Below are 13,155 nucleotides of genomic sequence, written 5' to 3' on the forward strand. Positions count from 1 at the left end.
GGTCTACAGTTTCTGGCGACTCTGCCAGGGAATTAGAGAACTTGACTCGAACTCATGATATCTTGTTTTGATTACACTTATGTGTTTCTTTGCATTGCATGTGCATTGGTGCGCCTAGGACACCGTGTTCGCCATCTGCTATTCCTGAACGGTTAGCCGGAGGCCGCATGCCATAAAGTTGACCGGTTACGGGCTCTGCCACGATGGGAACACAAACCTCAGTTTTCACCGAGGCATCCTTTTTGACCATTCGACCTAGTGCATGTCAGAATCCATAGTGACTTTTCCAAACTAGGACAGGTTTCTTATCTGGTTGTAGGTTGTTTGAAACCGCTGCCTGCGTAGTGAAACCCTAGCTCCTGACAAAATAGGACAAGGAAACCCTACCCCAACATAGGGGTGTTTTGGCTCTTACTTACATGATATTTGCTGTTAGGAGTGTGTCTCTACAGGTTGTGTGTATCAGTCTGCAAGTCTGGGTATCAGGCCTGAGGGCATCAGTATTTGGGAATCAGTTTTACCTGAGGGTATCAGATTTGGGGCAATGATTTGGGGAACAGTGATCAGTGGTTGAGAATAGTTATTTCAACTTGTGTTTGCCAACTGTGTGTTGTCTTTAATTTATTCAGCTCATAACATAGCACACTGCACTTTCTGGTTATTTGTTTCCTTATTATGCTTTATTTATCTTTTTACAAGGTAGTTTAGCACTATTGCTTCCGACCAGGCAGATATTCCCCGAGCACTCTCGATTAGAGGTCGAAGACTTCATCGATCCGCAAATCTGATAGACGGATAAGCAATGTTCCTTTCTTTACCCCCGGTTGCTAGACGGAGGTCAGTAAGGCGCAATGTATAAGTACAGCGGTTGCCAGATCAATGGTCCTTGAGTAGTTGGGCTGAGGTTTCAATTTCTACTGCAAAGACAGATATACCGGTTATTTAGTTAGATCAGCACAATATGGCATCTATAGAGGACATGATGCGTCAGCTCCAGGAGAGTGTGCAAGCCATGCAGCAGGCTACTGCCCGTCAAGCAGAGTTTGCTGCCCGCCAGGCCGAGGTTATGGCCCAATAGGCAGAGCTGATTGCCAGACTTCAGCAACAGCAACAACCACAGCAAGCTGGAGCATCTACTTCGCACCCACCTCCTCCCCCACCTAGATTTCCAACACTAGGGGAGACAACAAACGTCCAGGAAAATACAGACGTCCCAACCGGGCCAGCTCCGCCCCCCAATCCTACCCCAGCTATCCAAAGCGCCCACCAATCTAGTGGATTCACCGTTTGAATTTGAGGTGGATCCAATAGCGCTAAAAGTGAGCAAGCTAAAAAAGCTTTTCAAGAAGGCTCAAGGCGTGAAATCCATTCCAGATATAGAGGATGGATACACCGACTCGGCCGTGACTCTATCAGACCGGTTTAAAATGCCGTACATAGACCGTTTTGATGGTTCCAGAGATCCTATGGTGCACCTGCGGCTGTTTTCAGATATCTTAAGGCCAATGGGCCTCTCTAGATTGCAGAAGCTTTCCCTCTTTGGCCGGACCTTGTCAGGTGTTGCGGTTATTTGGTATGCAAAGCTGGAGGACTCTATTAAGAAAAGCTGGGAGGAGATGGCTGAGGCCTTTATAGCTCAATACTCCTACAACACGCAGATCGAGGTCACAACTCGTGATCTCGAGACAACTAGGCAAGAGCCAAAGGAGAGCTTCTCCGATTTTGTGACCCGTTGGAGGGCCAAGGCTTCGATGATGACCATCAGGCTGGTTGATAAAGATCAGATACAGAGGGTTGTGCGCAACCTCCAGCCTAAACTCATGCAAAAGATGATCATCCTCCCCCTAGCCACCTTTGCAGATTTACATGAGATCGGGATGTAGATCGAGGACGCCATGAAACAAGGTCTGATTGACCATGAGAGAGAGCAGCCCAAGAGGGCATTCAACCGCAGTACGAATGCAGGCACAAGCAGTGTTGCAGCTGCTCGAGCTTCAGATGTAGGCATGGTCAGCACCACCACTCCAAAAACCCTTGCAGCTACACCCTTTACCGGTGCGTCCGGAAGTAGCTCGCAAACAGCCAGGTATGCACCCCGAGGCCAAAGAACCTTCACCCCACTATACATGTCTTTGTCCAACGCTTTGGGGGTTTTGATCAAGAAAGGGCACCTGAAGCCCCTAGAGCCGCGGCCCTTACCAGAAAAGCTTCCTCCCTCACATAACCCGGCAAAGTACTATGCCTATCACCAACAGCATGGTCACGAAACCGACCAGTGCTTTCGATTACGTCATGAGATTCAAGATCTCATCGACAACAGGGTGATTTTGCCTCCAAAGAAGCCGAACGTCACCACTAACCCACTCCCACCACATAACCAAGCTCCACCTCCCAAACGCATCAACCTGATCCAAACTGGGGTTGTGTCATATGACCCTAGCATATATATCACCCCTTCCCACCTATCCAAGCCGGAGGTGTTCATTCCTGACAGCACTGACTTGTGCATGTTGGACATCTCCCAAACCCAACCTGAATTGGTGGTGGTTGCTATCGAAGATAGAATTGGGACAACTGCTGAGGCAGATGGTAATGAGGATTTAGAGCCAGAGGAGTCTGCAAGCTTTGTGCATAACCTGAGCGGTTACATTACTTCAACAAGCCAGGTTAGGCCGAGAGTAGAGCTGCCGGTTGGGGCAGAGATCTGTGTAGTTCGAGAAGATGGACCTAGTCAAGGGCTAGATGACCTAGCTGAGCTGGAAGAGGACATTGTTAAGCAGTTCTTCAACGAACAGGATCCAGGGGATGTGACTATCAACTGGTTCAATTTGGAAAGGTCGGTGGAAGGTACTCGGTGGCTCAGCGACGAGCCAGATATTGTTAAGCAGTTTCAGCCAGAACGGGGTCCGTCAGAGACGGGGACATCAGTAGTGGTTGGAATGGCCGGGAATCAGAATAGATCGCCGGAGAGCACGGGTGTTAAGAATTTTGTCGGGATCAGAGTAGTTTGAGCACAGAAGATACTGACCAGCATGCTGTACTGAAGCAGTTTGAACAGGAAAAGATCGAAGTTCTAGAGAGAGCTAGAAAGGCCAAAGCCCCTGCAGGGACGGAATGTGTCGTGCGCACATAAATAATTACAATGGAACCGGATAGGTGTCTGTCGGTTGCCAATGGTATGTGGTGGAAAGACGACGACTTATGTCTTGCCCACACCGATGAAGATTGGGGGCAGAGCAAACCGGATGATACCTGGTATGTTGGCGAAATAGACCACATGACCAGGAGTGGGCGGTATTTCAAGCCCCACACTTGGATCAACCAGAGGCGTCCGAGAAGGACAAGGAGGTGGAAAGGCAGAAAGAAAAACTACTTGAGGAAGAGGTTGTGCTGAAACAGCTTAAGAAGATACAAGTAGACATCTCCATCTGGGGACTGCTTATGGCCTCAAGAGTTCATAGACAGGCTGTCCTTTCTGCGATGGAGAAAGCCAAACTTTCAATCAACACCATGCCTGAACAACTGGTAGGGTTGGTTTTTTCGGGAGGAGCTTCCCCGACGTTGACCTTCACTGACAAGGAACTGCATCCTGAGGGCTCAAATCATAACAAACCACTCTACATCTCTGTCGAGTGTAGAGAGAAATGGATTCCAATGGTCCTTGTTGACATAGGATCTGCTATCAACGTGTGTCCGTTGAGGACGGTATATGCAATTGGGTTGAAGCCCACGGACTTCGTGCCTACTGCCCAGGTGATACGGGCATATGATAATACCAGCAGAGAGGTGATTGGGACTGTACATATTCAGACTCAGGTTGGTCCAGGACAACAGGATATTGACTTTCATGTCTTGGACGTTCCCACAACCTTCAATCTACTCCTGGGGCGGCCGTGGCTGCACCAAGTAAAGGCGGTCTCTTCCACCCTACACCAAATGTTGATGTACCCCCACGGGAAGGGGGTGGCTATACTTTTTGGAAATTCTTCAATCCATCCACCACCAGAGGTGTCCACACCAGTTTTGGAGATTGGGCATGGCACGGAGGATGTGTTTTTTTCAAGGTTCACCCTAGTCAAGGCCCGGGTTGTACAGAATATCTTAGCTGTTGATGAGGGGCTATACATCAGTGCACAGTCTGTGTACCTCATGAACAAGCTCTAGCACATCCCTGGAATAGGATTAGGGAGAAGTGGGCGGAAGGGCATTGCAGCATCGGCCGACGTGCCGCACAACCCGTATACCTTTGGCCTAGGTTATCTGCCTACCAAAAAGAACTGGGTGAGGAAAGGCAAAGAGATGGCTGGAAGAGCCAAAGCCAAGCAAGCCGGGAAGCATTATGAGTTGATGCACCAACCTATCTAGGGAACCCTAAACGGACGCTTTGTTCGGGAGGGGGAAGACTTCCCGTTCTGCAGCTTCCTAGAGCCATGGCTAAACGCGGAGAGGCGGCGGTTGCCGGGATTTGAGATTTTCTTTGACTTGTAATTGTCCAGGGATGATGTTACTGAAGAGCAGACAGACCCACCAGCTGAGGCTGAACAGTGCAAGGAGGAGGATTCCGACAGCACAGAGTTTGAAATGGGGGTAGCACAGACTTGTCTACTCTCAGATCCACAGGTCGTACAGGAGTTCTTGGGGGATAACTTCTCAGTTTCTATGATCGGGAATGAAATGGCTGTGAGCCTACCTTCAAACATTCTAGATGCATCCATCGCAGCCTCCCTCGTCTGGCAATACGAGGAGGGCTTTTTATCGAGCAACACCGGGTCAGGTAGTGAGCCGGAATCTTATTTCACTGAGCCTGTGGAGTCGGAATCAAGTTCCAGCTCGTCTGAGTCTGAGTCTGGTATTCTTGGGGGTGACAACCCGGATGCCATAGTCCTGTCTAGGTCGTCCTTTTCTTTTTCCTTTGAGTCTGTTGTAACAGAGGAATCAGGCGATTTGGAAGTGATTAATGAGAATTGTGCGGCTGTGGCTTTCGAGTACTTTTTTGTGCCCTTAATTTATTGCATTAATCAAGACTTTCAAAATTTTGATGAAAACGACGAGAAAGAAATTCCTCCGATTTTGAAATATTTGCTTGATCAAGAGCAGGAGAGGTTTGTAAAACCGCTGGTTGATGAAATCACCACAATTAATGTGGGTACTGAGAAGGACCCACGGCTGGTCCAGATCGGGTCCACGTTGTTTTTGGAGGAGTGCGAGCGCTTAGTCGCTTTGTTAAAAGATTTCAAAGATGTTTTCGCGTGGTCCTACGAAGACATGCCTGGAATCGATCCTGAGATTGTACAGCACCAAATCTCTCTTGACCCAGAGGCCCGACCTGTTAAGCAAAAACTCCGAAGGATCCGCCCGAATTGGGCTCTCAAGATCAAAGAAAAGGTCACCAAGCAAATTGACGCAGGGTTCCTGCTGGTATCTGAATACCTAACTTGGTTGGCCAATATAGTTCCGGTACCGAAAAAGGATGGCAGAATTCGGGTATGTATGGACTTCAGGGATTTGAACAAAGCCAGTTTGAAGGACAACTTTCCTTTGCCGCATATCGATAAATTAGTGGACTTCACTACTGGGCATGCATTGCTCTCATTTATGGATGGGTTTTCAGGCTACAATCAGATTTTGATGGCACCCGAAGACCGGGAGAAGACTGATTTCACCACCCCGTAGGGAACTTATTGTTATAAGGTGATGCCGTTTGGGCTGAAGAATGCTGGGGCTACGTATCAATGGGCTACGACCACAATTTTGCACGACATAATCCATAAAGACGTTGAGGTGTATGTGGACGACATGATTGTCAAGTCCAAGGAAAGAGAGGGCCACTACACCGCCCTGCAAAAATTCTTTCAATGGATCAGAGAGTATCGGTTGCGGCTGAATCCTTAGAAATGTACATTTGGTGTTGCAGTAGGAAAAATGTTGGGGTTCTTGATCACACAGAGAGGTATCGAGGTCGATTCTTCGAAAATCAAGGCCATCTTAGAAATTCCACCACCAAGGACTGAAAAGGCGGTGCGAAGCTTTCTGGGTAAAGTGCAATTTGTAAGACGGTTTATTGTAAAATTAACCTTGACTTGTGAACCACTCTTTGGTCTCCTGAAGAAAGGAAAGAAGTTCCAATGGGACGACCGATGCCAAGCTGCTTTTGAACAGATCAAGCAATATTTACAGAACCCACCTGTGTTGTCACTGCCTGAGCCAGGGAAACCGTTGATTCTGTACCTTTCAGTGACTGAAACTACAATGGGCTGCATGCTCGCACAGGAGTCTGAGGACAAAGTGGAGAAAGCTATCTACTACCTGAGCAAGAAAATGCTGGATTACGAGACCCGCTACACTCTGCTGGAGGAGGCTTGTCTGGCCTTGGTATGGGCTACCAGGAAACGGCGGCACTACCTGTTAGCTCACTCCGTAATACTAGTTTCAAGATTAGATCCCATCAAATATCTCTTCGAGAAACCCGCACTTACGGGTAGGCTAGCCCGTTGGTTGCTTCTGTTTTCCAAATTTGATCTGAAGTACATGACGCGCAAGTCAGTGAAAGGGAGAGCGGTAGCGGAGTTCCTAGCCGATCACCCAGTCAAAGGGGATGAAGCAGTTGAGTATTTGTTCCCAGACAAGGCCATTCTGCATGTCGAAGAACAGACTTGGACGATGTACTTTGACGGAGCGTCAAACCAATACGGGTATCGGATAGGGTGTTGCTGATAGCACCCGATAATTCTTGCATACCCTTAACATTCAAACTCCGGTTCAGAGTATCGAACAATAAGGCAGAATATGAGGCATGTATCACTAGATTAGAAGCCGCCCTAGAACTAGGGGCAAAATGGTTAGATGTCATCGGGGACTCGAACCTTGTTGTATCTCAAGCTAAAGGAAATTGGAAAGTTAAAGAAGAAAAAATGAGAATCTATCACCAGACCTTGGACGTTCTGATTCCTCGGTTTGAGAAGCGAAATTTTGCCCATCTGTTAAGAGAGAACAATAGGTTTGCTGATTTGTTAGCAACTCTATCTTCTATGATAGACGTCCCTTTCGGAGTCCGGATGCGTCCGATCATTATCGAACAGAAATTCATGTCGGCCTACGAGCTGATTGCTACCGTAGATGAAGTACAAGATGAGAATCCCTGGTATTATGATGTCTGGAACTTCTTGAAAAAAGAGACGTATCCACCAGGGGCAAATGCCAAGGATAAGAGGGCAATTCGAAGAATGGCTGCTCAGTTCATCGTCTGCGGGGGTAAACTGTACAAGAGAGGTCATCTCGGGATGCATAAACTATGTGTTGATGCTGAAGAATCCAAGCGCCTGATGGAGACCATCCATGGAGGATAGTGCGGAGCGCACGTAAACAGGGTGATGCTAGCTCGGAAGATCCTTAGACAGGGTTATTACTGGTCCACCATGGAGGAGGATTGTATTGGCTTTGTCCGGCGATGCCACAAATGTCAGATCCATGCAAACCGTATGAACATTCCGCCATCGAAGTTGTACAACATGACTTTGCCATGGCCATTTTCAGTCTGGGGGATTGATGTGATTGGGGTTGTCACTCCGAAAGGGTCCAACGGGCATGAGTACATTCTGGTAGCGATAGACTACTTTACGAAGTGGGTTGAGGCCCAATCTTACGCGGTGTTGAAGGCATCGAATGTCGCTAAGTTCATCAGGAACAATATCTTCTGTCGCTACGGGGTCCCGAACGAGATTATTTCGGATAATGGTTCCCACTTCAAGAAGGAGGTGATCGATTTGTTGGAGAAGTACAACGTGGCTTTTCATAAGTCATCTACATATCGGCCGCAGACCAACGGAGCAGTTGAGGCCGCCAACAAGAACATCAAGCACATTCTACAGAAGATGGTGGAAACTTACCAGGACTAGCATGATAAGCTGCCATTTGCTCTTTGGGGCTACCAGACTTTAATTCGAACTTCTACTGGAGCAATTCTGTATTCTTTGGTCTATGGGATGGAGGCTGTTTTGCCTATCAAAGTTGAGGTTCCGTCATTACGGGTATTGGCTGAGTGTCAGATAGTTGAGGCAGATTGGCAGCAAAGCACGTTCGAAGAACTCATGCTCTTCGATGAAAGAAGGCTGAAAGCACTGTATCACGTTCAGGGTTATCAACGGAGAATTGCCAGGACTTTCAACAAGAAGGTTAAGTCCAGGAATTTGAAGGAAGGGGATCTAGTGCTCAAAGACAATCGAGCTCCCATCCACGACCCTAAGGGCAAGTTCAGACCCAATTGGACTGGCCCTTACATCATCAAGTTTATTTGGTCGGGTGGAGCTGTCGTTCCGATGGACTTAGATGGCCTAGAGTTCTCCCAGCCGATCAACATGGACAAGTTGAAGAAATACTATCCCTGAGTGTCTCGCTAGGCCGAAAGCCCGAAAGGGCGACCTAGGTAAAAGTTAGAGCATGAAAAATTTGAAATAATAAAAACTGAACTCACAAGGTTGAAAACGCAGAAAGGACGGCCTTGGCAAAAGTTAGAGCGTAAAAGGAGAATGTTAATACACGAGTGAACCTGAACCGAACTACGTAAGGCTTGATTCCCATCTTTGGGATATGTAGGCAACTTCATCCTGAAGTCCAGCCATAAACACTTCCAAATCAACTTCGTCCATCTGATCATGTTGGTCATCTTTGTCTATTCTACATTCAAGAACTCGGTTGTGATGTCCAGTGCAGTGATAGTCAGACTAGGGGCAACTTTCCAGTTGCTGGGATCCAGGGTTGTACATCTCAGTGATTGATCTCGGGTGTGTCCAGTTTTGATCCATATCGAAAATGGTTTTGAAAAGTTTTAATAAAAGTTGATTTTGCTCAAATTAATCTTTTTACGACTTAGACCATTTTTGGACCAAACGAAAAATTTTCAGTACCCACAACCTTCAATTACATTGATTTCATTACAGAGTTCTCCTACTCTTGAATACAAATTGAAGTTGCTTTTTATTACATTCATAAAGAAAACTAGAAAGTACTGATTAAAGCAAATAAATTCGGGGCATAGTCAGGTGTTCCTGCATCCCCCCCCTCCCAGAGCTGGTCGAAGCCTCTGATGCCAAAGTAGGCCCAATCTGTGCCTCTTCATCAATCCAAGCTATGCACTCATCAGAGAGGGTGCAACTGAAGGTGGGAGTGGGGGCTAGAAGCTCTCTCATCCTCCATGCTGTGGCATACCAAGCTAGCTGTGTGCCTCGAACTGGAAATGCAGCTGGGTACTCTATCCCCTCTGCTGGGCAAGTCTGATCATGTCCAAACTGACGCCAGAATCGGAATGGGAAGTAAAAGACATAGTGTGTCAGGCCAATCAACTAAATCCCGGGCTGGCGAGACATGCTGTAACTCATTGCCGGCAGATTGAGCCAAGGTCAACGCCAAGCAATACTGGTAGTGGATAGACTGCACATCCATTCGCACCACCATCCCTTATCAGGGGCATCGACTAGACGTCATCGGAAGAAATAGCCGCGAGCTGAATATGTTGGGCATGAGTCCACAACCTTCAATTTATCCATCAACCATATCTGGGCAGGGATGAAAAATGAGAGATTAAAGAATAGAGAGGTGTACGTGGAGAGAAAAGTGAGAAAAATGGTTTTGAGAGAAAAATCGAGCCTGAGGGCTAAGTGATGTGAGAAATATATGTGAGATAGGGTGGGAAACATTACCTGCAGCAGTAGTGGACTCCCCACGAATCTAGTCGTCTCTTGGCGTTGGAAGGCATTCAAACCCATTAATGTCTTAGCCAGTGTCATGGCAATGCAGCTCTTGCCCTCTTTTAAGCCTTGGGCAACCTCAATCAAACAGACGTTATATCCTCCGGAGCCTGAGGCAAACAAAAAATGAGACAGCGTGCACAAGCAAAGCGCATGTCACCGAAAACCCTACCTGTGATGATCGTCGCGGTCACCGGCATCAGAAAATCGATAAACCAAGCTCGGGATGTCCAATTTCCCATCGCGGATCAAAAATCGAGCGTCATGCATAGTGAGCCCACACATCTGTCCTAAGGCTTGGATGTGGCCGAAGCGGAATTGTGGCAAAATCTCTTCCTCGTGTTCAGACTCCATCAAAGCTTGGAACTCTTCAAAAGTGGGACATATCTCTTATCTACCAAAGCTAAAAACATGGGTGATCGGATTCCAAAACCTTGCCGCGGCATGAAGGAACATAAAACGCAGCGAGGTGCGACCCAGAATGAATAGTGCATTTATACCGAAGCCCCAGAAGTTCAAATTTTCCAAGCCATCCAAGGTAGCAATCCAATTTGTGAGATTTTCGACAAGAAATGCCTCCATTTTGGTGCAAAACTGAGTTGGAATGAGGGAACCACGAAGCTGGAACCTTTATAGAGGATAAGGCACTTTTTGGAGGACAAGTGTCAGAAAACTGAAGGTCCCCAGGCAAAGTGGTCGGCCGACCAGTTTTTCTGGTCAGCCAGCTACTTCTCCTGGCCTGCAGAACAAAAAACTGGTCGGCCATGATCAAAAAGTGGTCTGCAGCCTTTTTCTTGTCTCCAGAAGAGCGTCTCTAGCTTTCCCGTGTGGTGAGATTGTTCAAGGTCCGAGTTTACCTCTGTTTCGGATGCGTTCCGTCGCTTTGTTTGTCCAAAATGCATTTGCTTATCGAGTTGTTAAGTTTTGCTTATTGAGTTGTTGCTCTTTGATTATCGAGTTGTTGCTCTTTGTTTATCGAGTTATTGCTCGTTGCTTATCGAGTTGTAAACTTCTTAAGGTTTCGTTGTTTCTCAGTGAGTTAAGTTGTTTAGTTTGTTATGTTCGTTCACTACCTAACTTGGCAATACATGAATGTTCAGTTTCCATTCAATCTCATTTTTGTGCAAAATGATGCGATGCGATGCGATGCGAAGAATACAAATGCAACACTTTTTGAACAAAAAGTTATTTTCATTCCATCATAGCTTCTTTTTTACAACATTTTACAAAAGGGTACAAGTTTTTAAGAAAATAAAACTGCCTAAGCTGTACAATGTGCTACAACTACATGTAAAAAGAAAAATAAAGCAGGAACATCCACATCAGTGCTATCAAGCTCAAGACCGAGACGCCCTCTTCACCCTCTTCGGCTGAGCACCCTCTGCACCATCGCCGTCGACACCCCTGTCTGAATTAGAGTCACCGTCCTCGGAATCCTCCTCGGCGTCACCTTCATCCTCAGAACCAGAACCGGAGTCGTCATCCCTGCCTGCAGATGTCTCTGACTGTGGATGTGCTGACTCCTCCTCCTGGCTGGACTCCTCGTCATGTCTGATAGGTGCTCTAAGTCTCCCTCAGCCGCGAGTCGAGGCCCCTCTCCCAGCTAATCGAGAAGGCCTAGATGGCCCGGCCTGCAGTGGTGTGACCTGAAAAGGCAGTTTTGAATACATCAGCCAGAGTATGTATGTCAGATATCAAATGCAAGAATGGTACATAGAGTGTGTGCATGCAGATATAGTATGTGAATGTGATGTGTCAGATGTGCTCTATACATGCAATGAATCAATGTAGTGAAATGTTTAGTTTCCATATGTCATCAGAAGTATGGTAAATGCATGGAAATTGAAAAGTATCGGAATGCCGGAGGCGTACAGCAGCGTCTCCATTCGCAGGACCATGCTCTTGAGTGAGGCCACCACTCCGAGCAACCCCTCAGTATACTCTCTGGGAGGCTGCAGATGCAAGTTCCAGTCATCAGTGAATGAATGAATGTCTAAATATCTGAGTGATAAATGAAAACTGTGGAGCATACCGGTGGTGAGTCAGGGTCATTGACGTATCGATGATCGGGCAATGGAGGCTCCAGTGGAATCGGGTAAGACGTCCCATACTGCCAGCCCATCAGCTCGGTCAGAAGATCTGGCCACCCAACATACTGGCAAGTCAAGGGCATTCCTTTAGCCCTACTCCTCGATGTGCTAGCCCTGCTAGTGGAAGGGATATCTGCAGCTTGAGCACGACTCGACGACGGCATATCAGCAGCCCTCCTCATAGGATTACGGACACCTGTCAATGGAGGCATCAAGTATGTATGGCGGTATGTCGCGTACTCCCCCTCCTCTAGGAAAAGAACTGTATCGACACCCAGCATAAGGTCGTCAACCTCCCAGGGAGTGAGGCTCTCTGTTAACCGCATGTCCAGTGGAGGTTCTGAGGGGATCTCCTGAGCGGGATTGCCCATCGTCTAGCGCATGAAGTGATCCCCGAGAAACCAAGCTCTGCCGACTGGTCCCTCAAACAAAACCCTGTATCGGAAGGAGCCCTATGCCCCGGCGAACTGGAACTGAGAATACCCGGGCATCGCCAGCCAAGGCTGCAAAGTGATCTGCGGATAGCAAGTGTATAAACTGATTAGATGCCATAAATATACAAGATGAATCAAAGCTGAAAGCATGAAGAACTGAGAGTTCTGGTTTACCTCGATCGCCCGCACTGTGTCGAAATACTGCCAGAGATATAGCAATGTCTTTCGAGGCCTGGGCCGGCACTGACCCTCAAATCTGCGTGAATAAGGGATCTCAAGGGGTGCCTCAACCTCAAGCTCAGGGGCGAGTGTCGGGAAGTAGGCATAAACCCACAGCAGTGAAAGGCAAGACAGTGGCTGTTAGAATAAAGAATATACAGAAAATGCAGAATACTGAGTGCAGAATGTAGAGTACAGAATGTAATGTGTGCCGTGTGCAGTGTACAGATAATGAAAAGTAGAAATGTAAATCAATAGGGCATAATGTACCTCTCAGACTCGCCAGTAGCCACCTACTATGGTCCCCCGCTCTTGGGTGGTCGCGCTCATGTAGCAATAAAGGGCAGCATGGCCAGCGCCGCCCCAATCAAAGTGTCGGACCTGTGATAGGTCCACCAGAGCACTGAGTAGATATAGCCCGACCGTGTTCCGCCTGTCGGAGAACAGAGTGGTCCCGAGGAGGAACATCAAAAATCCCCGGACATATTACTGTATGGCCTCAATAGTCTCGGGTGTAGTCCCTCTGTACTGCTCTGCAAACCAGGTGTACCTAACCATGCCCGGTGATCTACAGGGTGGCGGATGGGCTCCAAGCAGATAAGTCCAAGCCGCCTCCCACTCACCCATATCGGTATCGGATGGGATCAGCCGGCCCGCCACGTCAAGGCC

General features: G+C 47.7%; 1 protein-coding gene across 1 annotated transcript in view; it reads left to right on the plus strand.

The window, feature by feature from the left end:
* The first annotated feature begins 1,754 nt into the window (after positions 1-1,754).
* The window catches only part of LOC145805613 (uncharacterized), a 73,426-nt gene continuing 62,025 nt past the window's right edge, over positions 1,755-13,155 (plus strand). The window contains exons 1-2 of the mRNA XM_082900777.1: positions 1,755-1,879; positions 2,564-3,002. Coding sequence (XP_082756903.1) covers positions 1,755-1,879; positions 2,564-3,002 — 564 coding nt within the window. The remainder of the gene's footprint in view (positions 1,880-2,563; positions 3,003-13,155) is intronic.

This window comes from Camellia sinensis, chromosome 13 (assembly GCF_055761805.1).
Source record: "Camellia sinensis isolate YWXY chromosome 13, ASM5576180v1, whole genome shotgun sequence".
Classification (NCBI taxonomy): Eukaryota; Viridiplantae; Streptophyta; class Magnoliopsida; order Ericales; family Theaceae; genus Camellia; species Camellia sinensis.